At 42.4% G+C, this 27,939-nt stretch overlaps 3 protein-coding genes and 1 long non-coding RNA gene across 5 annotated transcripts in view; 2 read left to right on the forward strand and 2 right to left on the reverse strand.

Moving 5' to 3' along the window:
• LOC121175582 (transmembrane protein 94-like) overlaps positions 1 to 27,939 on the forward strand; it is an 847,517-nt gene that overhangs the window by 216,187 nt on the left and 603,391 nt on the right. The gene's annotated exons all lie outside the window — the stretch shown is intronic.
• The window catches only part of LOC121201071, a 247,432-nt gene that overhangs the window by 57,722 nt on the left and 161,771 nt on the right, over positions 1 to 27,939 (forward strand). The gene's annotated exons all lie outside the window — the stretch shown is intronic.
• Positions 1,389 to 6,261, reverse strand: LOC121201049 (transmembrane protein 94-like). The gene is made up of 8 exons (XM_041066680.1): positions 6,159 to 6,261; positions 5,604 to 5,808; positions 5,312 to 5,493; positions 4,915 to 5,047; positions 4,366 to 4,481; positions 4,079 to 4,178; positions 3,691 to 3,799; positions 1,389 to 1,430 (listed from the first exon to the last, which is right to left on the reverse strand). Exons 2-8 carry the CDS (start codon positions 5,740 to 5,742, stop codon positions 1,427 to 1,429), a joined length of 783 nt encoding a protein of 260 aa, XP_040922614.1. The 5' UTR covers positions 5,743 to 5,808; positions 6,159 to 6,261; the 3' UTR covers positions 1,389 to 1,426.
• On the reverse strand, positions 14,870 to 27,839 carry mbtd1 (mbt domain containing 1). Of its 2 annotated transcripts, XM_041066653.1 has the most exons (17): positions 27,698 to 27,839; positions 26,246 to 26,450; positions 25,964 to 26,097; positions 25,739 to 25,853; positions 25,562 to 25,644; positions 25,356 to 25,473; positions 24,930 to 25,064; positions 24,738 to 24,826; positions 24,369 to 24,603; positions 23,877 to 23,932; positions 23,093 to 23,197; positions 22,770 to 22,917; positions 22,574 to 22,656; positions 22,158 to 22,392; positions 21,388 to 21,459; positions 20,085 to 20,240; positions 14,870 to 19,613 (listed from the first exon to the last, which is right to left on the reverse strand). In XM_041066653.1, the coding sequence occupies exons 1-17, from the start codon at positions 27,716 to 27,718 to the stop codon at positions 19,495 to 19,497; spliced, it is 2,109 nt and encodes a 702-aa protein (XP_040922587.1). In that variant the 5' UTR covers positions 27,719 to 27,839; the 3' UTR covers positions 14,870 to 19,494. The 2 variants fall into 2 exon arrangements, with proteins under 2 accessions (XP_040922587.1, XP_040922588.1); XM_041066654.1 differs by lacking the exon at positions 20,085 to 20,240.

Consider the following 27,939-nt stretch of genomic DNA (forward strand, 5'->3'; position numbering starts at 1 on the left):
TATGTGTAAAAACAGCTGGTATTTAGTTCTAAATGAATGCACTAGCAAGAAATACCACCAACCCACATGTACACAGGAGCAATGTTCAATTCATGTCCATCTGAAATAATGACTGCACCACACAGACGGCTGGTCTGATTGAAAAAACAGTGATACAGACGTCTGCTGCTGAGGGTCCACGTTAACTGTGTGAACCAATCACAGTCGGAAATCCAACGTATATGTGGTGGAAAAATACTTTCCTCCTTTTGAGAAGTGAAATAGAATTCTTTAGACAGTTATTGTCTTTTGGTGCTTTATTCTAAAATAAGGTTTACAGAGTAATCCATTTGTGCAGAAAGGACAGAGCTCACGCAGCATCAAATGCTACAGAGGTCTGACCCCAGGTTACAAGTTCCAAGAGTACTTATGCCTGTTTCTCACATACCAGCATGGCAAGGATGGCAGGGAGACAAAATAATCTGAAGGTCAAAAAATTGAGATAAGTTGTAAGTTGTGCTCGGAGACACCGGAGACATAACAGGTGTCAAAGTACAAAGTACAGTAAACAAAGTACATTAGGCCACTACAGGTCATGTTATATGTACTTCACCCAGAATTGAATATACGAGTTCATGAGAATATACGAATGCTTGATAAAAGAGTATATGGTTATATGATAAATTGACATTACAATTCCCCCTTTGGCCATAAAATGGCCACACCAAAGTATATACAAATTGATCATATGATCAGTGACTACATTCCTTTGGGTTTAAGTAAACACATCATTAGCTGCTAAATGTTAAAATATGCATTTAGCTGTTTTTGTAGGACACAGACGTCCTTAGGTTGATAGCAAGCTGGGAAAAATACAAACACTCAAAACATCAATATCATCATCATCACAAGTCTCAGCCAGAGAGGCCATCTGGTGTGTGACTGACCTATCAATAGACCTTACATTGTTGCTCTTGTTGGTGACACAGAGCTTTACTCTGTAGTCACTTGGTTGGAGCTTGGCATGCTACTGGTGGAGGAGGGCGCTCTTTCACCCCTCACTCTTATATTGCAGACGGTTCCACCGCAGCTGCAGGTTAGGGGCAGCGCACGGCGTGCACCCCAGTTGTCTTCCTCAGCGTCTGGATGAGTCAGTTTTCCCTAGACCATTATTCTGGGTCTAAAGAATTTATGTGGCCTCCTTTGCTTTGATTCTCTGGTGGCTGGTTGTCGGCCTTTGGTTCAGGAACCCGTTTGCAGTGGCTGGCGTGTACCCATGTGGCCTTCTCCGCAACCTTTCCAGCTGTCTCAGTGGTCAGCAGAACCTGGAACGGGCCCTGGAATCGCCTTGGTTTCCAGTGACGGCGTCTGTGGTCTTTGATGAGAACCCAATCTCCAGGCTGTAAGTTGTGGAGGACTGCTGTGGCTGCAGATGGCAGGGCACTTTTCACCTGTGAATGTAATGCTGATAAGGTTGTAGACAAGTTGGCACAGTATCTCAACATAGCATCATCACATGCACCTGTGGTAAGGGGAGGGTGTAACTGGACCTACTGGATGATATGAATAATGATGACGTCTGTCAAACCCAAGATAGTCTGACACTTCTTTCAGGGCTTGGTTGACAAAACCTGGTCCATTGTCACTGCTGATGACTGAAGGAATTCCCCACCTAGGAATAATTTCAGTTAGCAGTGCTTTAGCCACAGCTCCAGCATCCTGTTTGGAAGAGGGGAAAACTTCAACCCATTTGCTGAACATGTCAACAATTACAAGACAGTATCTTTTCCCTTCACTTGGTGTTAGTTCAATGAAATCCATCATTAAATGATCAAAGGGTTTGTCAGGAGGTGGATGACCAGCAGGTGGCATATGAAGAGCCCCTGATGTATTGTTGGCTGCACAAATGATGCATTTCCTGCAAAAGTCCTGTGCAAAAGTTGAAAAAGCACGTGTGTACCATGATGAATTAACAGCAGCACACATTCCCCCTTTGCCCACGTGGTCTCTCCCATGGGACAGTTTAGCATAACAGTGGAAAAGAGCACGTGGCAAACAAGGTTTGTTATCTGGACCCATCCACACTGAGTCTTTAAATGTGGCACCTGATTTTGACCACATGGTGGAAAGAGACTGCAGAACAGAAACATCAGCAGGTGAGCAGGTGTCAGGAGTGTTAGACAACATCAAACAGTTAACCGTGAAAGGTGAAGCAGACAATGCAGCAGCTTTAGCGGCTGCATCTGCTGCAGCATTTCCTGTAGAAATAGAGTCAGAACTGTTAGTGTGAGCTTCACATTTAATCACAGAGATGGATGCTGGAAGGAGGATGGCATCCAGCAATGCAGACACAAGTTTATGGTGTGAGATGGGCTTGCCAGAAGATGTAAGAAATCCTCTATGTCGCCAGAGGGCCCCAAAATTGTGCACCACTCCAAACGCAGAACGCGAGTCTGTGTAAATATTCAGTTTTACCTGAAGCCAGTTTACAGGCTTCAGTCAGAGCTACAAGTTCTGCAGCTTGTGCTGAAAAGTGTGGTGGCAGTTTGCCACTGAGCAAAATGTCATGTGGTGTCACTATTGCAAAACCCACTGGAGCAGCACCTGTGTCCACGTTGCGAGATGCCGAAGCGTCCACAAACAGCTCCATGTCTGCATTTGGTATGGGCTGAGTGGAAAGATCTGGTGTGGGTGTGCAAACTTCATCAAGAATATGAAGACAGTCATGTGCTTCTCCATCTGCTGCAGTTGGGGGGAGAGTTGCTGGATTAAGTACACTGCATCTTTTAACAGTAATGTTAGGCATATCAAGCAAAGTAGTGTGATATCTTAACCAGCGCTGTGCAGAGAGATGAGAGGTCTTCTGTGTGTGCAGAATGTGAGCAACAGCATGAGGAACCATAAGAGTCAAATCTCCATAACCTACAATATCATGTGATGCAACCACAGCCTTCTCTGCTGCAGCTACAGCACACAGACAGAGAGGGAGACCAGCGGCAACAGCATCAAGCTTGGTGGAAAAATAAGCTACAGCTCTCAGTCTACCCCCATGTTCCTGTGTCAAAACAGAGGACATGTATCCGTCCTTCTGGTCAACAAACTGAGTAAAGGGAAGGTCAGGGTTTGGCAGTCCCAGTGTGGGAGCAGCCTTTGTCAGTTTGGTCAGTCCAGGTCAGTTTGTCATGTGCACAAAGATTGTTACCATGAATCATGGAAGAGAGAGCTGCCTCTCTCTGCCACGTCATGCCTAAGAAACTCATCATTTGCTTTTTGGTGATTGGTTTTGGTACAGATTGAACTGCTTCAATACATTTGGGAGAGAGAGATTTGCCCTCTGCTGTGATCACATGTCCCAAATATGTAACACAAGTTTGAGCAAACTGCAGTTTTGACAAGCTAGCTTTATGGCCATTGTTTGCTAGATGTTTTAGCAATGCTACTGTATCTGTAAGTTTTGGGATGGAAGTAGGAATCTCAGTGACAGGTATCCCTGAACCCTGACAAACAGGACTACAACTCTCTGCATGGCTAGATAGTATTACTATGAGTTTTCATTTTTTTAATAGCAGAAATATTGCTTCAGAATTCAACATTTACTGCTTTTGATTGTGATAAAAATGAAAATCAACTATTTTCAACCAAGCCCTAGTCTCATTAACATTGATTTTCAAATTTGAAAAAACAGGATGTACTTCATTAATGAGTGTATACCTGATGTCACTCTGTAGGAACAGGCGGCTGTTGCGGAAATTGGCGGAGCTTCCCAGACAGCATGTAACCTCCCTGTTCTCCTGCATGATCTTCATCATCTCACACATGGCTGTGAAGAGAACTCCACTGTAAGTAAATGTCTACAGTACTCTAAAGCAAACACTGAGTATATCGAAGACACAGATCTTTCATTCTTTCCTTGAAATAAGCCTCGTTGGTTATTAATCATCGCTTTTCCTTATTAGAATCTGTTTCACCATTGACGAGCAGAGGAAGACAATGGAGTCAGAGGACATCTTTAAAAAGTAAGATGAAAAAGTTTTCCAAAAAAGTGGAATTACCCATAAGCAGAGTGATTCATTCTATAAAACACATAAAGAATACTGACTGTCAGGGGTGCAGTCAGTGAAGAGTGGCACCAAAAGAGGCACATTATCAATGTTCTTCAGATGAGGACGGACCTGGTGGATCCCACGAGGTAGCTTGGCCTGACAAAGGGCAGGGAGAGAAAATGATTCAGACTAATGTAAAATAATTTCAAAACAAAGCACAATTTCCTGCTGGTTACCAAAGCATAAGACAGAGGAATCTGTCTGTATTATACAGCTGCATGAAAAACAGATACTGATATTTCTCCATTGTAGCTTCAGTGGTTTTAATAAAAGGTATTGTTACCCTGTTGCAGTCCTCCAGGAAGCTGGGCACATCACTGTCTGTGGGCTGGAAACTGGCTAAGTCAGAGTGGGCTTCCTCCTCTGGCAGCAAAGGACCTTCTGCTTCATCCCGAGAATCTGAATCACATATGAAGACAGTCGGCAAAGTTAGAGATACTCTGTAAAACTCAAATGAACAGACATCACTCATGTCAGACCTGCACTTCTACAGGACTCCTTTCTGTTATTTCCCTAAAAGAAGCATAAAGTAACATAAAATGGAAAAACTCATGTAAAGTTATACAATGTAATTCAAACTGTGACCACCCCATAGAACAGGGTAATGTCATAATTTGACGAGATCTGATCCAGAAATCATGTGGGTTTACTCTTCAAATGATAAATCTATGTCTGTGTAATTAAACAGCAAGACTAAACACAGAAACCTTGACAACCTACATTGATGTCCACATCACACCTGCAGACAGAAGGACAGTCATGAAGTGCACCCCAACAGTAAATGTAATAAAATGAATAATATCCTCAGGTTGTGCAAACACAGGTTTGGTACCTTGGTTCAGGTCTTCGTGCAGGGAACCGTGACTGGGGCTGGATGGAGCTCCATCACAGGGACTGTCTCCGTTTGGGGTCAGAGAGATGTGGCAGTTCCAGCCCGTCTCTAAACCCATCTTCTCAGCAAAAACCTGCACAGACACAAAATGAGCCACATAAACACACACTCTCAAAATGACAGCTTTTTGTTGTGGACTAGAATCAGCTGCATGCTGGGAAATGCACATTTATTTTGGTGAATGTGGAAAAAACAATGTGCTGTCAGCAGAGACACAGAGAGACATCAGATGAAAGAGTCCATTTATTGTCCAAATGAAAGAGAACTATACCTTGATCACTTCATCCAACATAAACTAGATACTATCAAATGTTTATTGGAGCTTGTGTGTGTTCACCTTGCTGCGGAGCTCATCCTCCATAGAAAAGTAAACAAAGCGGATGCAAGCTGTGACCAGGGCATCGATAAGCCGGACTGTGTCCAGCCTCGCCTGGAACTGAGACGACACCATTCCCATGAAGATCTGCCCACTCAGGGCCTGGACGCAGTCCTCACGCTCCACCCCCTCACCTATACCCTCTGCACACATGACAAGGGAAGACGATCAAAGCAAAAGAGACAGGAAAATGAGTTGTGTTATTACTGTTTTATTACTTGAATTAATCCGTCCCTCCGTCACTAACTCTTACCATCTGAGCTCCAGCTGTTCCTACAGGAGTTGTATTTGATGGGGGTGGTGGAGGGCAGCTCCACTCCAGAGAAGAGGCTGGGACTGGGGGCCAGTTCTACACACTTCCCATTGAGTTGGCTTGACAGTGACACTTGCATGGGTTTGTAGGCAAAGGCTGAGCAGTAACCTGACAGACAGGCCCGCTGGTAGAAGTCCAGGACCTTCTTTCTGTAACACAAGAGCAGAGTGTAGAAATAAACACTCAGGTGGCAGCTTCTATTATTTTGTCCACCCTATTGATATCAGTGAGGGCAGGTTAAATAACAGAAAGACCTCTGTATATACTGTACAGTTCAACAGCATCACAAACTGCAGCCTCCAAAATGATCAGAACGTTGAAGCAACGTCTCTAAAACAGTTTGAAGAAAACCTGAACATGATGAGCTTCATGGATAATAAAGTGGCAGCTGAGTGTAGATATGGATGATATCACCTGTGCTGTGCTTATGAAACTTTGATACTTGTGTCTGACTCAAGATTTACAGCCACAGAAGAGCGATCAGTGTGACGGCACCTGTCTGAGCCCGACAGGGGGTAGATATCAGTTCCATCCCAGAAGTCAGTGCAGGCTTCCAGGATGAGGTCAGCCGAGCCATGTGACAGCATCTGGATGTTATCTACAACAGAGAGGTTAGAGAAAGACAGTGACAATAACATTAGCAGACATGAAAATACACATGAACACCTTTTTTTTTAACTTGTTCACCTACTTGGTGAAGAGACAGAAAAAGGACAAGTAACACAGCAAAATACACCAAGTACATATAAGAAAAAATCAGCTCTTTTCATTAAAAACTGTAAAATAAAAGAAAACAGAGCAGTAGAACGACACAGGTTGACTGAAGTGTGTATAGACTTACTGGAGGAGGAGTCTGGTACGAACAGAGAGATGAGGTGGGACATGGGAGGCTGGCGTTTGGTGAAGTAATGAAGGTGGCGGGAGGTGAACTCCTTGGTTTTCTCTCCAGATGGCAGCTGGTACAGAGCCAAGTGGTTCTCCTGTTTGAACAGCTCCCTTGCACCGGGAGTGAATCCTGACACACAAACACAAACAGACACACAAAGGAAAAGATGAGGGTAATAGATAATAAGACATGATCTAATTTGGTTCTGAAAACTTGTCTTTCTTCCCACAAACAGCACATCATCTGATACTGATGATCAGTTTAAATGATGTTTCACACCAACCCGGAGCCTCTGCCTACAGTGAAACACCTAAACATTGGGAAATGGATGAATGTCTTTACTGGCCAACAACAACTCTGCACATCACTGCCATCATCTGGTGAGGAGTGGGACAGACGCTGAGTCTCAGCTGGTTAAACCTATGATTGTGATTGCTACAACCTTCTGCTGCTTACAGCCACTGCTGACGGGAGCTCCACAGGGGACTGTCCTGTCCCCTTTACCCTGTCCCTGACTTCAGGTACGGAATTCTGACCTGCCACCTACAGAAGCTCTCAGATCTCTGCAGCTGCTGGATGCATCAGGGGGGAGGATGTGTCACCAGAGGGCGGTGGCCGGTTTTGTGGACCGGTGTGAGCTGAACCACCTGCAGCTCAGCAACAGCATTCAACATTTATTCAAAGGATTCAAAGGCTTTTTATTGTCAATTTCACCATATGTCAGACATACAGGGGAATCGAAATGTTGTTTCTCTCTCTTTGCAATGTGCATTTTACAATAATAATAAATTAAACAATCTAAACAAAACCAGCTAAATAAACTTTTTCTACAATATAAATACATTGTGTGTAAAGAAAAAAAAAAAAAATCTGGGGGGGGGGGGTAGTGTACAGAGTTCAGCATCCTGACAGCCTGGTGGATGAAGCTGTTGGACAGTCTTGTGGAGTGGGCCCGGAGGCAACGGAACCGTCTCCCTGAAGGCAGGAGGCTGAAGTGGGGGTGAGCCGTGTGTTATAAATGTCTGTGAGGGGCAACAGAGGGACACCGATGATCTTGCTGGCTGCATTCACTATGCGTTGCAGTGTCTTTCGGCAGGAGGCAGTGCAGCCTCTCAATGGTGCCCCGGTTACTTCTAACTGACAAATTCATCTGTTTAATTAAGCTATTCAAAGTAGTTTCTCTGATTAGCTGATGTTTGCTTGGTCTCTGCAAACATTAGCAAGTCAAGGTGCAGAGCAAGACGCGTCCATGTCTGTAGATTTCTCTCTTCTAGGTACTGACTGTTTCTTACAGGGCAGCACAGGGCATGTGATTTCCAGAGCAGATATGCACAGAATTTAACTTCAGTTGGACTTTAAGAAAAAAAAATCATACGTAATCCCACCAAACAATACTGTTATTGTACGATGAGTAAGCAGGTGTTACATCAAGTCCTGTCATGTATTATCTTTCTGACAAGAGCAGTAAATTTCTGCTCCTATATCATTTTTTTTCCCCCAATTATGGTTGACTTGCAGTTCAGCCAGGTGCAGTACTCCCACACCAGTCCATCAATCCAACATAGCAGCAACTTGTTTGTAGCCTTAATTTATCATGAAGACCATGTGAGAAATAGATCTTCTCAGTGTATCACAGCCTGCACTTCCAACACTCACCCTAGCTCTCTCTCTCACTCACTCACACACACACAGAAATGAATGCATGCATGTGTAGAAACACTAAACAATGTTAACCAACAGGCAACGTCTCACCTGGTCTCTCATGACCCTCCAAATAAGCTCTGCCATCCTGCAAGAGAAACACAAACAGGAAGCATCAGAATAACAGCAAACAACACATGGAAATAGCAAACACACACTCTAAACCTAGTTGGATCCCAGTGCCCCCCCAGAACTAATCTAAGTCCCATCTAAAGTGCATTAAAGACAAAAGCAGGCACTTCCTTCTTTTGGATTTTAATACAAACATTCTCTCACTCAGACATGGATGCATGCATACTGGTAGAAACACTGCACAATGTGGCCTTCATGCACCTGGTCTCAAGGGATCCTCTAGATCAGCTCCGCCCACCTGCAGCAAAAGCCTCATCTAAGCTGGAGCCCCACTCAGCCAGATGCAGCTACCTGCTAAACACACACAAATACATGTTTTAGTGCAGAGACACTGAACAACGTTGATTTATGTGCTTTCTCTTACCCTCTGATGATCCTGTAGAGCAGCTCATCCTTCCTGCAGAGAAGGCACACACACACACACACACACACACTTTGGATATTAAAACTGGAATGTTCAACATTCAGCAACAGATCCACAGAGGATGCTATCGCTCTCCACTCTGTGCTGAGCCATCTGGAGCAGCAGCAGAGCTACGTTCGGATGCTCTTTGTGGATTACAGTTCCGCCTTCAACACAATCATTCCCAACATTCTCATCACCAAACTGGACACTCTTGGCCTCCCCCCTCTCACATGTGCCTGGATAAAGGACTTTCTAACCAACCGACCCCAGACTGTGAGACTCGGCCCCCACCTCTCCTCCATTCACACCCTGAGCACTGGCTCTCCACAGAGCTGTGTGCTGAGCCCCCTCCTGTACTGCCTCTACACCCACGACTGCAGTCCGGCCCACAACAGCAACCTCACTGTCAAGTTTGCTGATGACACTACAGTGGTCGGACTCATCTCAAAGGGAGATGAAGCAGCCTACAGAGGGGAGGTCCTGAAGTTGGCATCCTGGTGTTCAGAGAACAACCTGGCTCTGAACACCAAGAAAACCAAGGAGATCATTGTCGACTTTAGGAAGCACAGCACCGACTTAGCCCCCCTCTACATCAACGGCGAGTGCGTGGAGAGAGTCCACACTTTCCGGTTTCTTGGGATCCTCATCTCCGCTGACATCTCCTGGACAGAGAACATCACAGCGGTCACACTTCCTGAGGGTCCTCAGGAAGCACAACCTGGACCCCATCCTGCTGCTGACCTTCTACCGCTCGTCCATTGAGAGCCTGCTGACGTACTGCATCACAGTATGGTACGGCAGCTGCACCATGGCAGACAGGGAGAGGCTTCAGAGGGTGGTAAAGGCGGCACAGAAGATCATCGGCTGCCCCCTCCCCTCCCTGATGGACATTTACACCTCCCGCTGCCTCAGCAGAGCAAAGAGCATCACCAAGGACAGCTCCCACCCTGGCTTTGCTCTATTTGACCTGTTGCCCTCAGGAAGGCACTACAGGCACATCAGAACAAAGACTAACAGACTCAGAGACAGTTTTTTCCCAAAAGCCATAACCACACTGAACTCACACATGCACTGAACCCCACAGTCTATTTCCCTGAACCCCTGGACTTCCTTCTATCCACTCACTGTGCAATATCTGTATATCTACATACTGTGCAATATTCATTAATGTGCAATAACCCATACTTTCTTGAACTGTGCACCTTACCCCGCCCCCTTGTATTTTGTTTTTTTTTTAACTCTCTTCGTATTGTTGTATAGCTTTCTTCTTATATATTTTCATACTTGCACTAAACTTATTTCATCTTATTTTATTGTATTCTGTGTTGTATATTTATACATGTTGCACTGAAGAAGGAGATGCTTTTCATCTGGTTGTACATGTAAAAGATGTATAATGACAATAAAAGACATTCTATTCTATTCAAGGTGACAACACTTGCAAGTCCCAAACTCCAAAGCAGCTATACTGGTTACAAAGCCCATCTCAACTGAGCTAAAGACACAAGCCTGCACTTCAACACTCATATCACTCACACGCATAAGTACGGAGCCCCTCTGGTGACATGGTCAAAAAAAATTTGAATTGTGGCCACAAATTAGCTGTAACGTGCGCACGAAATACTAATTTGTGCGCAAGAAAAACTAATACAATTAACATCATTGCTGGACAACTGGGTAAGCAAATTGAGCGCATCCTCACTACAACCCAGCCCCATACGCAGATTATTGCAGGTTGTGGAAACGGTGCGCTCGATTTGCTTACCCAGTTGTCCAGCAATGATACTAGTCAAAGTCAACTTTGTCAAAACCATATGTACAGGTCATACACAGGTTTTGAAATCGTAGTGCTCCCTAGGCCCACAGTGTTACAGTAAAGTAGTAAGATAAATAATTAAAATCAGTATAAACATAAACAGTATAAACACAGTTCTATCAACAATAGACAACAGTATAAACATATCTCAGTAGTTGAGAAGAGAAAGACTCGTATATAATACAACAATCTGTGACACAAAAGAATGTGTGTAATTTTTGGCTCAAATTATGTAATTTAAGCAGTAACAGGGTTATATAGCAGCAGCTGAATGTAAGTGCCGGTGCAAATACTAATAGTATTTCGCGCGCACATTATATCTATTACATGGCCACAAATTTTGTAGCTCATTCCCAGCCTAAAATAAAATTCTATCAGACCGTCCCTGTCCATCTTGTAGCTTTAGCCCCTCTAATGTCTCTACCTTTGACCCTAGAGAGTTTGCCCTCGATTTGCTTACCCAGTTGTCCAGCAATGATGTTAATTGTGTTAGTATTTCGTGCGTACGTTATAGCTACTTTGTGGCCACAATTCAATTTTTCTTTTGAAAATGTCACGGGGGGTTCGTACACAAGCGTATGGCCGATGAGCAACTCCAGGCGCGGTGCTTTCTCCCAAATGGTCTCGGCTGCTCCGCTGAATACCTTCGTCCGTCCTGCGGAAACACACACACATAATCAAACATGTTAGCCTCTGGTCACAAATCAACTCAAGCTCTGCATTTTAAACGTTCTGTGTGGGCCTTACCTGGCCTCCACGTCCGCCATTTTTCCTCTGGACTGCTCCGGGAACGTGAACCTCCTGTCTCGGGCTCACGCCGAAGTTCCAGCTCCACTAGGCCTGAATCGTCTCTCTGCTCTCAGCCACAGCTTTCACTGTGCACCAGGAAGCACAATAACAAATAACCCGCTAAACATGAACACACAGGCTTCTTCTGTCTACAGGTAACGAGTTCAGTTCGCTCCACTAACCAGAAAAAGAGCTTGGACAACCCAGAACGTCACGGATGTATCCTGTATTCACCGGGAAACTCGACCCAGTTCCACGCAACGCCTTATAAGCCGCACTACATAAAATTCTGCCCTGCTATTGGCTGAGCCCTCTCCTCCCCGGTCACATGGGTTTGATTAGCTCATGGGCAACAGGTGCAACTGAGTTTTGGCGCGGCTCAAACTGGACTCTGATTGGACGGGACTAATGGCTGAAGTGGTAGGAGGGACCTGCGGTGACTGCCCTCATAAAGCAGCAGTAACGTCTGAATGGGGGTCCAACACAGAACAGGTGTTTGAAATGGTCACAGGTTGCCAGTGGTTCATTTTACAATGACACTTCTAATGCAGGGAATAATACAACACCTAGTCAGACTGAACACGCTCGCACCAATAAAGATACCAGTGATTCCTTGCAGTAGCGATGAATGGACATAAAATGACATCTGTAGCACAACAAGATTCATACCTCAGCTATGGCTTTCGCCACGTCCAACTCCAAATGCGTGTCGGGCAGTCCCATTAAACTGCAGCCACTTTCGGCACAAAATGTTCCACCATTAATGGTGTTGTGTATATACATACACATTAATGCATACAGATCCTCACACATACATATATACACATATACACACATACATGTCTGTATGTATATGTGTATGTATGTTTATATATCTGTATTTATGTTTGTATGTGTGTGTGTATATGTGAGTATGTATGTACATGTGCATGTATGTATTTGTGTTTATGTTTGAATGTATGTTGTGTATATATGTATATATCTATATATGTGGTGTGTATATGTATGTATGTCTGTGTATTTATGTATGTATACAATCGATGTATGTTTGTTTGTTTGTGTGTACATAAGTATGTGTTTATGTATGTGCATGTGTAAGTGTGTTTATGTATATATGTATGTGTACAAACATACATACAAACACACATACACATACATGAACAACAGGTGAAAAACAGCAGCTCTCTGCAGTTGGTTTGTGGACAGTCATGGCGAAGACAAAGGAGCTGACTGAGAACCTGCGGCTGCACATTGTGGCTGCTCACAAGTCAGGAAAGGGCTATAAGGTCATATCTAAATGTTTTCAAGATCCAGTGGCCACAGTGCAAAGTATTATTAAAAAATACAAGACGTTCCGCACTGTGGAAAATCTCAGAGGACGGAAGCCAAAAGTGACACCTGTGCTGGCCAGGAGGACAGTGAGAGAGGTGAAAAAGAATCCAGGGATCACCACCAAGGCCATCCTGGTGAATCTGGGCTCTGCTGATGGAAACATCTCAAGGCAGACAGTCCAACAGACACTGCACACTGCTGGGTTCCACAGACGCAGACCAAGGAGGACAGCACTCCTCCAGATAAGGCACACAGAAGCCCGCTTGGCCTTTGCAAATGCTTATCTGGACAAAGAAGAAGACTTCTGGTCTTCTGTTTTATGGTCCCATGAAACAAAAATCAACAATTATAGGAAGCATTTGATTGCTGTAATAGCCAATAAAGGCTTTTCTATTGATTATTGAGAATGGTATGAATCATTTTGGACATGCCACTTTTTGTTCAAATGTAAATAAAAGCTGAGAAATCATTTTTTCCACAATGATGCCTCTTGTACATCGTCTTATTATCTTCTGGGAGACGCCAGTGTCATTTCCAACCAAGAAAAAACTTGCTGGTCAAATAAAAGTAACTTTAAGTCAAAATTTGCCAGGGGTATGAATAATTTCAGGCTTGACTGTTTGTATACGTATACATGTATGAGCGTCTGTATGTATTAAAGTTTATTGTATGCATGTGTGTAGATATTTATGTACAAGTGTCTGTATGCATTTATGTATATATGCCTGTATGTAAGATTTTATGTACATGAGTATATGTGTATATGTATATGTGTATGTGTTGTGTACATACGTAGCATACAGACCCTCATACATGCATACATACACATGCAGATACATGAACACAAACAATATATAAACATATACACGTACATATGTGTATATGTGTATATATGTGTGTATGTATGTACATGTGCATTGTGTATGTGTGAATGTATGTTGTGCTGATCCTAGTTTAACCCTCTGCTATGCTCCGTTGCCACGTGCTGCCTCATGAGCTGATACTCTTAACAAAGGGTTTCCACAGTGTTTGAAGTCATAAGCTTTTTTATTCAGTGTAAAAGTCAGATCTTCCAAAAAAATCAGCAGATAAACTTTCACAGCCATGCGGAAACAGTTTGTAAACAAAGAAGCCGTCCATTACAACCAATATGATGATCCAAACATTTGGCTTTATTTACAAAGTCTATCAAAGCTTGATCACAGCACAAATTTACCATATGAAAGGAAACTAGTATACACTATCAAAAAGATGTACAAACTTTAAACTGCAATCTAATAATGTACCTCAAGGGTCAGTGTTAATATCAATAGATTTATAACTATTAACATAGATTATTTTTCATTTGTATCCAAAATAAATTTTGCACCATAACCCTCTCAATTCACAAGTATTTTCAGACAATAGTAATCCCGATACATTAAGTCATTTTTATCAAATATATATAGCACCACATAATGGTTTAATATAATTAGGGGTGGGGAGGGTGGGGGGCTATCACATACAAAAGACCCGTGTTAGTATCCAAGAAAAAAAAAAAAAAAAAAACACAACACAAACATCAAACTCCAGCCTGATCCCCATCACTGCCCACATCTGGCAGAAGCAGTTCAGCTGCAGGAAGAAAACCGCAGCCACAACTGAGCCCCTCTGTGGAAGCTCATCTCCACCAGGAAAACCATTAGGACAGCACATTAATTTGAGTCACTTCTATCCTTGCCAAACATCTCCGGTCTCTCTCCTTCCTTTTTTCTTGGTGGAAATGGGGCTTCCATACCTTCCTGTTTACAGTGGAAGAGAAACACAACACACAGACAAGACTGGAGACCAAGCAATTACTGTCACAACAACAAAAACAACTAAACAAGCTCGGCGTAACATGGGCACAGTGCCTTCTGTTCTAACATGCATTCAGTTGATCTGTGCACCCAGTCCCCAGTCAAACCAATTGCTTCCATCTCCAGCTTACTGATGACCAGACAGGTAAAATAACACACAGGTACCCGTGGATAGAGGTCAAACGCATTCTGATTTGGGGATCAATGTGAAACAAGAAAAAGTTGACTATCTACAAGGAATAGTGAGAAACACAAGATCCAAAACAGTGCTGATTGTGCATTTGATTATTTCAGGGAGAATCTGGGGAAGGGTAGCAGCAGTTAGTCCATAGAACAGTCTTTTTTTTTTTTTTTTAAATTTCTTTCTTTCTTTTTTACTAAGCTATTAATGCAGTTTTGCCATTAAGTATTTTAATGCTTCAGTCTGCCCTCCAAACATCAGGTAAAAAGATCTCCTATAACAGATCCTAAACTTGAAACGTATCTGCTTCAAATGATTGTGAGACAATGTCTTTTATTGCTCATTTTGGTCTTAGAGGCTCAGCGCTCCAGCTGAGCTTTGTGTTCAATCTGATCAGGAGAGAAAAAAATAAAATAAAATAAAATAAACCTCACATCCTGTTAAGATGTAAAAAGGAAAACAAGCGACAAAAAGCAGAAGGAGCCAAAAAAAAAAAAAAAAAAAAAGGCAACAAACATCATTCAAATCTAGAATTTAACATGGAAACCAGTTAAGGAGCAGCAAAACATGGAGAAACACACATGAAGTGGAAACTGAGATAAGACCTTTGTTTGAATTGGTAAAGAGGCAAAGAGTTTCCATAATAATCAGAATCAGCTGAAAACCTGTGAAGTTTAACCACAACTCAATCAATTGATAGTGTTTTAATATAATAATTTCTCTGCTTTGATAAATGAACTTTCTGATTTTTTGCAAACACCTACTGGAATTTCAAAGACACTAATTCAGTCAGCTGGTTGAACGTGAAGAACCCAGCTGTGGTTCAACGTCACCATTTTCAGTTGCTTGTCCGATCCCAGTTGTTATGGCTCTCGTTTGCTCTGCACAGAACAGACGCACATGATGAAAACACCTTTGAGCTTTTCAAATCCAGCTGATTCAGACTCGCAGTTACAACCTTTAGAACCAAATAAAGGAAAAAAAACAAAAAACAAAAAAAAAAAACAAACAACAAACATCCTGAGAATTCAATCATGAACCTTACTGGTATAGAAAGAGGAATTATGGATCTTTTACCGTCACTGAGAAGTTTAAATCCGCTCTTCATTTCCATAGCGCCTTTGGCCACGCACTGAGTTTCCTGTATATGAACCCTCACTCACAAAACAAAATCCACATTTGTACAATACCCTTTTTTTTTTGTTAAATTATCTCATATTTGAATTACATTAATGTAGTGATCATAACATTTGCCGGTGCTATAGTTTTTTTTTATTTAACATAGCAAAATAATCTTGGATCTCTGAATATTGCATATCATCCAAATTAGAAGACGACCTCACACTACCTCATGTGCTGTGATAAAAAAATTCTTCCATGTTTGGTGTCTAGTCTTCAAGTGGATCGTTTCTAGGTAATCTTTTTTTTTTTTCATTTGCATACGCTAAACACACCGCCACAGTCTATTTCACTCACTTTTTATTTTTTTTTTTAGCTAAACGTGGCTAGCATCAGGAGGTAGTAGATAAACAGCTGCAAAAACCTAGCTCTAAGAAGAACGAAGGAGGAGGAGACTTGTCATTTCCACGGCCAAGCATGGACATCTGGATTAGTTACACCATAACCATCATAGTCAGGAAGAATATATATAAATGTATAGATATAGATATATATAGAATCTATGTATTTATGCCACTTTTAGATCCTGTCGCCGTAAGTGAGTGCTGCCCTCAGAGACTATTGGAAAAGCAGTGCATTGATCATTATCCATGACAAACCTGTTATTCTGTGGCTCAGGTGAATCACAAACTAGCTTGCATACATATGGCTCTGACACGACAACAACCTAAGCAACTCCACACAAACGCTAATGTTTTGCATATCACCCTCTAATAATAATAATAATAATAAAATCAAATAAAAAAACTCAGCGTGTTCTTTTTGGCATCTGGACAAGCAAGCAGCCTGATGATGTGACGATGTTAAAGGAAGGCAGACGCTCCTGCTGTTCCCTTAACATGAGTCTGACTTTCAACCAAAAACCAAAAGTCTGATGCTACACGTGCTGACGGGATGGAGTCGGGAGTGTGCCACGTTTTCAGTGTTTAATTAATTATGTTTTCAACCCCCCCCTCCCACCCCCACACACCCTGAGGTAAAAGGGGCCGGTCCAGGCTTCTGTTGCCTCTCTCTGGGTTGTTTTTTTAGGTTTTATGTAAATAAAATATTCCTAATTGCTTTTATTTTTGTTGCCAACACTGAATAAGTTGATGATAACTCTGGTGGCACACCCCAGCACTCCATTTCAATGAAGAGCTACAGACAGAGCTGTGAGTGTTAAAATACAGAAGACATGGTCCAAACCATGACAGATACACCTGCGTCTGCAATAGGAGTCACTGCTGCAAAGCAACCTCTGACAGAAACAGAGGGATGCATCCACCAGCACCCACCAGCATCTGAACCAGCACTGGTCAGTCCCTCCCCGACAGCAGCTACACCCAAACTGTAAATGTCAAAGTTACATATTTTAACTTGGGCTGGACACTGGGATTAACCCAGTCATACCAGTAAGGTTTCTCTGTCGCACAACACACCCTGCTGCCCGCTCTGCAAAGTTGTTTCTCATTTCTTTAAAATCAAGGAGATTTTTTTTTTTGTAAATGGAAAAAGCGTTTCATCTCCAAAGCTCCATCATTTCTGCTCAACATTACAGCACAAAGAAAATTCTCAATTATAAATCAAACATTTCTGCAAAGACTTGTTTTTTTTTGTAAACTGCTGAATTCTTGCTACAGCAGTTACTGATCTGCAGTTAGGTCCCTAAAGCTCCACATTACACCATCAAAGCTGCCTGACATGACATCAGATCATTAGGTACGTGGTTGCCTGATTAAGCTTATGCTGCCTTTATGTAATCTATTGTAACCTACAGGCTGGGGTGCCAGCTGGACTGGGAGGGAAGAGAAGAAGTGGACATAAAACTGATTAGAATAAAAATAAACACCCACTTTATGTAGCTGAGGGACATGAACATCTACAGACTGTGAAGTCGTACTGAGCCCTGTGGAATGTGCAAGAGGATTTCTGTCTTTAAAATAAAACTGGTAAGGACTACTGTCTGCATAAGGTATATTATTTCTTTAAAGCTGCACCATTTCAATTTTCCATCCAATAATTCATGTAATACGCAAAATTTCACAACAGTGAGAACAGAACTATTAAAATGTCACCTGACCCCCCCCCCACACTTCCTAAAGGCTCCAGGTGCAGCTGTTATGTGGATGTGAAAATACTAGAAATTTCATCAAAAGGTTTAATAACTTAATTTCAAAATGTTTCCAGCTTCTCAAATGTAAGAATAAGGCTTTATCACTGTAAACTGAATACTTCAACATCCTGGACCGTTAGTGGGAGAAATCACAACCTTTCAAGACTGTATCTGAACATTGTTCCAAAGATCAAATCAACAAAGGAAGAAGGAAAAAAATCAAAATTGAAATGATAATTACAACATTCTGGCTGCAGTTTCACACCATCTGCATCATTGTGGGTGATTTTGTTGAAACAAAGCTCCTGCTACTGACGATATTATCAACCTGGAATTAGATTTTGATTCTGCAATGTTTGAATCAGAAACAAATGCAGCTGTGGAAAACTCCCTGGCTCCTATTCAAGAGGAACACCACATCCGTAATGCTGAGAATCACCGTACTAGGATCTCCCTTGGAATCACAACCCTTGATCTATACTCTGTAATTCTATCTGAACAGGGCTTCACATACTATATGGATATCATTTCTGTCCATCCACGCATGTTACGTTCCCCACACGGCCGCCAAAGATGAAAATGCAAAATAAGTACATTAAGACAAGAACGACTCATCATCTTTACAAAAAAAAAAAAGAAAGAACGAAGGAAAAAAAATTCAAGTACTTTGAACAAAGTAAAAGTCCACCTGGCAATATGAAAGTAATCCAAATATACACAGCTCTGCTCCTCTCTCTGCCAGCCTCTCTCACTCCATCAGGCTTTTCAGTGGGTGACTCTCTGACCTGAAACCCAACCAAACCCATCTTTATATATATATATATATATATATATGTATATATACATACACGCACACACACACACACGCGCACACATACACATACACACAACTAAAGACCTGGCTCAATAAATGGTTCTCACAGTTTCTACAGGTCTCTGTGCGTGGCCCAGATTGTGGCAAAGGCAGGACGGCCTTATGTCGACCCCCAATTTCTCAAGGGGGGGAGGAGAGTGAAAAAGGGGGGTTGATTTTTTTTTGTTAATCCATCCAAAGAAATCTCATCTGGTTGGATGTTTCAGACAGGAGAGGAGAGATAGCCGATGCTGCATCACCCCCAGAGGGTGGTACGAAAGAGAATGCCCAAATGTGTGTGGACCCGGGCATGGCCCCCGGGCGCTTTCCAACCCCTTCAATCAGACTGCAAGGGTCATTACGTTGCACACACACACACACACAGCTACAAGGTTAGAAGACTGTCCAGAGAGACGTTTCCCCTCAGAAACACGAACCCGACGCCCTTTCTCTTCATGATCGCCATCTCCTGTGTTGACTCCATAGAAGGCCTGTGGCATTGGTCTGTGAGTGTGATTAGAGGCTAGTTTGGACTCTCCCTGTTCCTGATCCTCGCCCAGGTTTTTCCCAAGGTGTTGTTCTGAAACCCAGTTTGTCCTGCTCTGTCCTGACCTCGCGGGGGCTCCTCAGGGCTCCTGTTTGATGTAGTAGCTGCCCGAGCCGTTGCTTTCCTGGTCGGAGGTGCCCTGCGAGAAGGCGAACTCGTCCACCTCTGCCGTCTCCTCCTTCATTCGCATGAGAGACTCTACAGATGGGACAGAGACAGATAAGAGGGAGAGGGAGAACAGCGGCACAGATGAGCTACTTGTGTTCATGCGCTTTGAGTTAAATACACAGGAGGAGCCTTTGTCTTTGTTCCAGGTGTTAATGTTAACTCCACATGCATGACAAGCATCGGGAGAAGTACAGACAACATATCAAATGAAACAAGCATGCCTTCAAAGTGGAGACCAAACCCTAGTAATGCCAAAACTAACTCCTGTGAATTCAGTGAAGAAAATGAAATGAGCAGTATCACTCTAGACCTTTACTGACATGAGGAAATATTCACATATGAACGTATACAAACAACGGTTGATTTATCAGTAGAACATGCAGCATCGGCAGCATCCAGCTCCACGGCGAGGCCTGTCAGAGGACCGTCTCCTGTTAAAAACACCGTGGAGCCCCAGAAGGGTCGATGGTGTGCTGGTTTTATCTTTTAGTGTGACGTTACCTGATTTGAGGGTTTGGTGGAGGTGGGTTCGGGGCCGGGGCCGAGCGGGCCCCTGGGCAGGATAAGGGGGCGGACTCTGCTCTTCGTCCCCCGAGAAGCTGCTCCTCCTCCTGCCTGCCTGACTGAAGGGCCGTCGACCAACCGGAATCTTCCTCTCTAAACACCAAGCCAGACTCAGGTAAGCTACCAGGGGCTTATTACACAGAGGGGTTCAATTCACCTGGAGCGTGGTCTCAATGTTCAGATTACGTATCAGGAAGGAAAGTCAAACAGGTTAAAGCTCAAGTTGAAATTTCTTTTTTATTTAGCCTCAAACTGTTGTCACTTGATATGCCCATCTGAATAAGCCCCTGGTAAGCTGTACTCAGGCTGCTCCACCCAAGTAAGCAGATGCACTGTTAGCTACCAAGAGCAAAGCTAAAGCAACGGTGGCAAACGTATGGAAGACCATGGCTGCCAACATTTAAATCAAACCACTTCATACAAATCAGTTTTCACTTCCCATCTGACAAACATGATGTCTGACAAAATTTCAACTCACATTTTAAAATCAAATGTTTCTTTATGATATATGAAATTCATAATTATTAAATAAAAAACTTGCATCTACAATAAGGTATTTTTTAGAAAGAAGCCAAATCAATCAATCAATATATAAATGAAACTGAATTTTTTTTGAAGTGTCAGTTGTCACTGACCGCTTTTGTAAAATCTGTTCCTCATTATGAAATTGACCATTAAAATGGATCCTTTAAAGTTTGGTTAGAAATTAGCCAGATCTGGCACACAGCACACACAGCACATTCAAATGTCATCCAGAAAATAAAAAGTCTATTTCAGTTATTTTACAGTTTGCAAAAATCTATCTGAACAATCCTAATTTGGATCTTGTCATACGCCGTGTGCACACAAATGGAAAATGAATATGCTTCATGGATTTCATTGTAACATTGGCAGCCGCTGACGTCCATATAAAACTGCTTCACAAGTGTTCAGCACATGGTGTATACAATTTAGCATTAGCATCTGCTTTGGTGATCTGAAACTCTGGACCAGCACCTGGCCTTTTGCTCTCCAACACCTCAAGTATCTGAAACACTAAAACAAACTTTTCAAGCATCCTGCAAAGTGACACGAGAGTGTCCACTGAAAATGTTCCTGACGCACCCGACGGGTGACAAACAACAGAGAAGCAGAGTTACCGCCACGAGGGTAGCCAGGGACGGAGAGAGTGACAGGAAAAGAGGAAGGCCAAGGAAGGAGTGGAGAGAAACTAAGTGACAGTTTAAGGAGGAGTACTCACTTTTCTTTTGGCCTTTGTACTGCTGGGCCTTCTTCTTTTGCTTGGGCACAGATTGAGGCATTTCTCTGTTACCTGAAAGATGACCGTAAGACATAAGACACTATGGGACAGCTGTGGACAGTGAGGTACAAAACCAGAAAACACATCCGTTTCATAAACACAGCACATGGATTGCATAAGGACTAACACAACCAATTCAATATGCTGCAACAGTATCTGCACTGATATACTGTCTTAAATAGAGTGCATCAGATGTGCAAAGTTGATTAAATATGCATGTGGCTTATTGAAATAACTTCATTCAGCACATCCTATTTTTCAGGAGCTATTTAATCCAAATACTGAAGGTCTTTGTTCAAAAACACCACATTATTTTTCCCCAACTCTCCTCATAGTGTATGCTTGAATTGCCCCCCAGGGGACAAAGAAAGTTCTTTGATTGAAACTGTAGGTTGCTGTAAAGCAGTACGGTGCTGTAAAGCAGTGCGGTGCTGCAACACCAGCAGGGTTTTTAACTGACGCTGACCCATTAAAGCACCCCCGGCCCACAGCCCACATACTGATCCTTAGTCAACAGATCACTAATAAAATATCTACTACCATAAAGTACTTTGGGTGGTCCATATGCTTTCACACCACAAAAAGAACCAGAATCTGAATGGAAGCAGACCGAGACCCTCCCCCTTTTTATGTGGGAGTGGTCCGGGGTTTGAGTGACAGAAAACATGAGGCCTCAGTGGTTATGGAGTTGAACCGGATCGTGGTCTTACTCTGTGAAGCAGGGGGCTGGAGCTGGTAGCCTGTCAGCTGACACCAGCCGACAGGGTAGAGGTCAGGTGACTCGCAGTCCACCCATTGGTCATACTCGTCCTCCCAGCCGTCAAAGTGGATCCTCAGTAGCCGGTGCACAATCCTCGTCACCGTGGCGACACACACCAGCCGCGGCTCCATCAGGTCGACAGCCTCCAGCTTCATGCCTTGTCTGAAACCGTGATTGGGAACCTCCTGGAAGATGTGAAGCAGCAAAAGGCAGCGAGAAAAAAAATGAAAGTCATTTACATTCCCGTTATTTTCACACCACAGTCACTAATAACTTAATAACTAGACAAATAATACCAGAAAACATTTAGTGACAGAATAATAAGAGATTAAACACAACAGGTGAAGAGATCATAATAAAGTGTACCTTGTTAAATAGCTTGACAGGAGCAGCTATTGATCCTGTTTCTCTGAGGTAGTCAAACCATTTAAATGGTAGTTTAGTGTACCCTGGAGAACACAGTCAGCAATGAGACCACAACATTAACAAACCACCAAGCAAGAAGATGCTAGCAAACCACTTCTAACCAATAGAGAAACTGCCCATTTACACGGTGCAGTACCTCTAGGGGGCGTGAGTTCAATGTTGTTGATTTCACAGAAGCCGACAGGAAAGATGGACGGGGAGGTGCCGTGGTAGCAGAACCAGTCCGATCCGTCCACTGCCTCCGAACCGTCGATCCCAATCATGAGGTACCCGTCTGCCAGCACCTGAACAGCAGAGGATTTACTGAGGTTAGTCTGGAGCAGCTGAGTTAAAGGTTGTTTCAACTAAAAAAAATAAGAACTAATCATCCTTCTATTCAACAAAGGTTGTTTTTGATTTGTTTTTTTTTTTAATGAGAAGAAGCACCTGACATTAATGTGAGTAAAGACGAACACTCACCTTTCTTACAGTGGCTACACATATAGCTGAGAGGTTGAGGGGGTCAATGGCTTCTAACTTCATCCCGTCTTTGAACCAGTCCCCACTCTGGTCCACATCTTTTACCTTTTAGAGAAAAAATAAAGATGTGGAAACAGGTCATACAGATGCATCAATAATCACTCAATAAGACATCTAAAAAGTCCAACATATCAGATCACAATTGATGATTACTTGCTATGAAAACCTTCGATCTGAATGTTTGTGGTCTGAATGTTCGTCTATATGCTACTGAAAAGTAGCCCAGCCAGCACATGTACTGTATGTGTACACAGTGTAGTACAATGCTACATTTAAGGCCCAAAGCCTTGGCTACTCAGGGTTTGTGTTATCAAACAGAGAGTTAAGATCACAGCTATGATTGAGTTCATCTGCAGGAGTTAGACTGCATTGGATTCAGGGTTGTTGAATCCTCTTTGGTGCCTGGGTGTGTTGCTTAAAATACCACCATCAGACCACACACCCTCTCTGCAGACCATAATCATACAACCTGTCATTTTGTGGCTTATTTTCATTTTTATTTTTGTTTAACCTAAAATCAGTTGAATAAAATCTGATTTAAAAACCGTGTGCTGAAATTTGCCAATCTAACATGGGCTTTAGATCAGAGAATTTAAAGCAACAAGCAGTATCTGCTAAATTCCAGCTCCATGATGACTGGTAATGAAACACTGTCACATCAATTCAAACCACAGCTGTAGGACTGTGTGAGTAATAAAAATAGAAATGGTATATTCTGCGTTACCTTCTGGAAGAGCTGAGGAGGAGCATCGACCTGCCCCTCCATTTTCTTTGTAATATCTGAAAAATAAATTGACAAAATTACTGTTTTAGCAAACGTACATGTTTAAATGACTGACAGCTGGAGCTGAGGATGAGTGTTCAGGGTACACTGACTGATTAAGAGATTGTTACGCACTGTGTGAAGTACAAACATTAAAATCTCACAAAGAGCAAAACAACACACTGTGGTATTAACAATTTGAAATTTACAGTTCAGTTCAAAGTAACTGGGCAGTTCACTACTAAATGTTTCTTGTCTCTTGGAAATTAAAGACTGAGACATGTCACTTTAATGTGGTATCCATTATTTTATTTCAGAGCCTGAGGGACAGAAAACACGGAACTGTCTGAGTACTTCCGGTCTGGTCTGTAGTATTCAACACCTTAAATCTTTCTCATGAAGCCTTATACACACCACTTAAACCAAAGCCTTGCTGGAATTTTCTGAACCCACCGGATCGTTTGAAGCGGTGTCCGATGCTTCTCGACCAGCCTATATTATGGATGAGAGGGCTGAACATGTGGCACCAGAAGTCATCCGACCCATCCTGGCTCTCCTCATAGACCAGCCTGAGGCGACCTCCGATTACCTGCTCCACCAACGCCACCCGTGTCCGGCACAGGTAGTTCTTATCCACCACCTCTACCCGCATCAGCTTCTTAAAGGGGAACTGCATGTTGTCATGTACCTTTCATGAAATATGAGACATGGATTTAACAGAGGCCATTCATTGGTGTTTCCCCAGTCACAGTGCTTTTGATAGGAGATTCACATCCAACGAAAACAGTATCATTCAAATGAAAAGACATTAGTGTCTCTCACCTTGGCATTGAAGTCAAGTGGCAGTGTTTTAGCTCCAGTGAGACGCTTCACAAGAAAGGCTTTCCAGTTAGAGTATTTATGCTGTATGCCTGTAAGAGAGATCCCAAAAACGACGACACGAATTACCACAAACCATCCGAAAACACAGGCATTTAGAAACAACACTGAGACAACGTTTGGCACGAGGCTCACTTTTTGGAGGTACAAGGGGTTTGCCACTGGAAGCACACCATCCAACTGGGTGCACCTCAGGGATGCAGAGATTACACCAGAAGTCCTTACTGGAGTCGTTGTCAAAACCCTCGTACCGCAGGAGAGCCTTGAACCCTGCAGAACGATACAAGACACTGCTGAGTTGAAAGTTCATTTACAGAACTTGTTGTTTTAAGTCTGAATACATTTGCCTTACTGTGATGTATAATCATACTTGGATTTTTTTTTATTTTAATACATTTCAATATTGTGATGCTAATTTCATCCATATCATCTACTCCACTCAGTTGTTCATAGTAATAAAAAAACTTTCAAAACAAAAGAACAATAACAGTTCTTTGTTAGAACTGTGACATGAATTTTAGGGTGGATTTGTCCTTTAACTAGTTGCAGAAATGGTCTTACCTGCTAGCTTAATGATTTCTGCTATCCAGTACACCTTAGTGGAGACACTGGTATCAGAGTTGAAAACTTCAATCCTAACACCTTCTTCTATGTCTCCCCAACATGTTCCCATCGGGGCCTGAGGCACAGAGGAACAAGTGAAGTTATACAGTTAAGAAAGCAGCAAATTAGTCATTGGATTCTAATCAGCTCTAGATTTTACTTACATGCTTGAAACAGCTGACAGGAGCTCCGACTGTGTTATTGCTACAGATATACTGACCCCAGTCAAAGCTCTCCGCGGGGACCACTGACAGAGACAAGAACAGTGTAAAGCTGGAGCATATCTAAACATAGAAGCACTGTTACCCCGTAAACCATCGTGACTGACTTTGGTAACATACCAGCTTTTGATTTCGCCTGGTTTTGTTGACTTGCTTGGTACTGGGCGTAAGCTGCCAATTTAGCCATAAGAGGCTGTTTCTGTAAGACTTTTGCCTTTTTTGTTGGCGGTTTTCCCTTTCAAAATCAAAGCAGAAAAGCAGTTACAAATTTGCGGAACTATATATTAATCTTAAATAAAAGCAGGTTATAAGTAGCTTATAATAGTAGGCTTATAAGGCATTTACCTGGAGTCTTGCCAAGATGCTAGCTTTTTTGGAATTTGAGGAATAACTCCTCGAACATGACACACTGCAGAAGCGCTTGGTTTTGGAGTAAAAGGCATCTCGTACTCCGACCATCCCACACATCTCACAGGTGGCTGTGAAGAAGAGTCCACAAAACAGATGCAAGGTCTGTTAAAATCATTTGACTAAAACATGCTGGCAAATTCTTTTTTCTTACACACAATATCAAATTCTAGAGACCCACACAAGCTATATGTTCCAAACATATTTCCATGCACTGACCCATTCCTGCCTTGCCGTCGGGGTAGGTGTAGACTTGACCATTGTTCTTGATGATGGGCAAGCTGGCAGGGATGGAGGGCACCACCTCATCCTCACTGTCCTCTGAACTGGAGCTGCTGGTGGACTCCTCGCTGCAGCTGTCATAGCCATCAAACATCCCGAAGGAGTCTCTCCGCTTACGCTCTGAACGTGGGGTGCGTTCAGCCTTCAAAGTTGAGGTAACGGCAAAAAACATCCGAATTAATTAAATATTTTAATGCTGCAACTAACAGCAACTTTATTCCTTAGCTACTAGTAATATGATCATTTCCTGAAGTAACCAATTAATTGTTCAGTCTATAACATATTAGAAAATGTTCAGTTTCCCAAAATTCAGGGTGACATCTTGTTGTGTCTGAAGTCAAAAGCCCTTAGATCCCTTTACTATCAGAGAGGACACACACAAAAAAAACACAACAGCATTTATGAAGCAAAGACCAATGACTTTTTGTCAGTTTTGTTTCAAATAATTACTAAACTTATAAAATTATCAATTGCAAATGCTTTAGGTCTGAACTGTAAATATAAAATCTGTAACAATTAAACAATTACAAAATTGTTGTGAATTAATGTTAATTAATAGTTTCAGCTGAAAAATAATCGATTAACAATAGAATGCGTTGGGTTTTTTTTTTTTTTTAATTCTAGTAGTATTGCACGTTTTAAATGTTTACATAGTATTTTGTTGTGTGTTTGAATTGCCATTGCTTTCGAATCTGACCTAGGAATCTCGCCGTGGAAGCCAATTAGAAATTACGACGAAAATACATTAAGCAAAGCCAAATCGGATTAAAACTACTGCTTCGAAAATCCGAACACATCGTAGGTCTTGTTCATGAGATTTACTGAATCTGGAACAGTGTTGAAATATTTACTGTTGTAACAGCCTGTTTACTTCCTCCTTTGAGCATCACAGGTGATATCCTAACTAGCTACGCTAACATTAATTGTTTAGCCAGCAAGAATGCTACACGAAAAAACAAAGTGCAACCAATAAAGGCATTCTAATCAAAATTTATGATGTACAACATAGAAAAGCTAACTAATACACAAGCTAAAATACGGGGCGGCCTCATAAGAAATAGCTCCTAATGCTAACTAGCGTTAGCACAGCTAGCTAGCTAGCTAGATAGCGGAAACCTGTTTTTCCAGTTTATTTTCACAAAAGCACACCACACTTTTCATTTGCGTTGCAAACTTCCATCTATGCATGAGTATTTAAAATGCATGAATGCAATAGGGTTATTTTATTTCCTCTAATTTTGGAGTGGTTTCTGGTATTTCTGGTATTTAACGCTGGCTGAACCACTAGTTAGCCTCGATAAACAGATAACAACAAAGGAGGAGCGCTAGCCTAAGCAAATTTTCTGTAATCGGAGGCTCGAGGCCCTAAAATGATACGAATTCACTCACCAGATCCCTTGTGTCTTCCATCAGCCCTTCATATAGATAACGTTCTAATTAACTGTGCTGCTAATGCAAACAAAAACCCCTTTGCTGGGGATATATTTGGCTTTGATATAGCAACGTCTAAATGAATACTACCAAGCAGGGTATCAACAAATTACTCTGCTACTTCTGCGCATGTCCGAGCGTAACCTACTTTCATGTGATTGGTCAATCCGCAATGGAGGTCAACCACCGATACAGAAAGA

Source organism: Toxotes jaculatrix, chromosome 21, assembly GCF_017976425.1.
Source record: "Toxotes jaculatrix isolate fToxJac2 chromosome 21, fToxJac2.pri, whole genome shotgun sequence".
Classification (NCBI taxonomy): Eukaryota; Metazoa; Chordata; class Actinopteri; family Toxotidae; genus Toxotes; species Toxotes jaculatrix.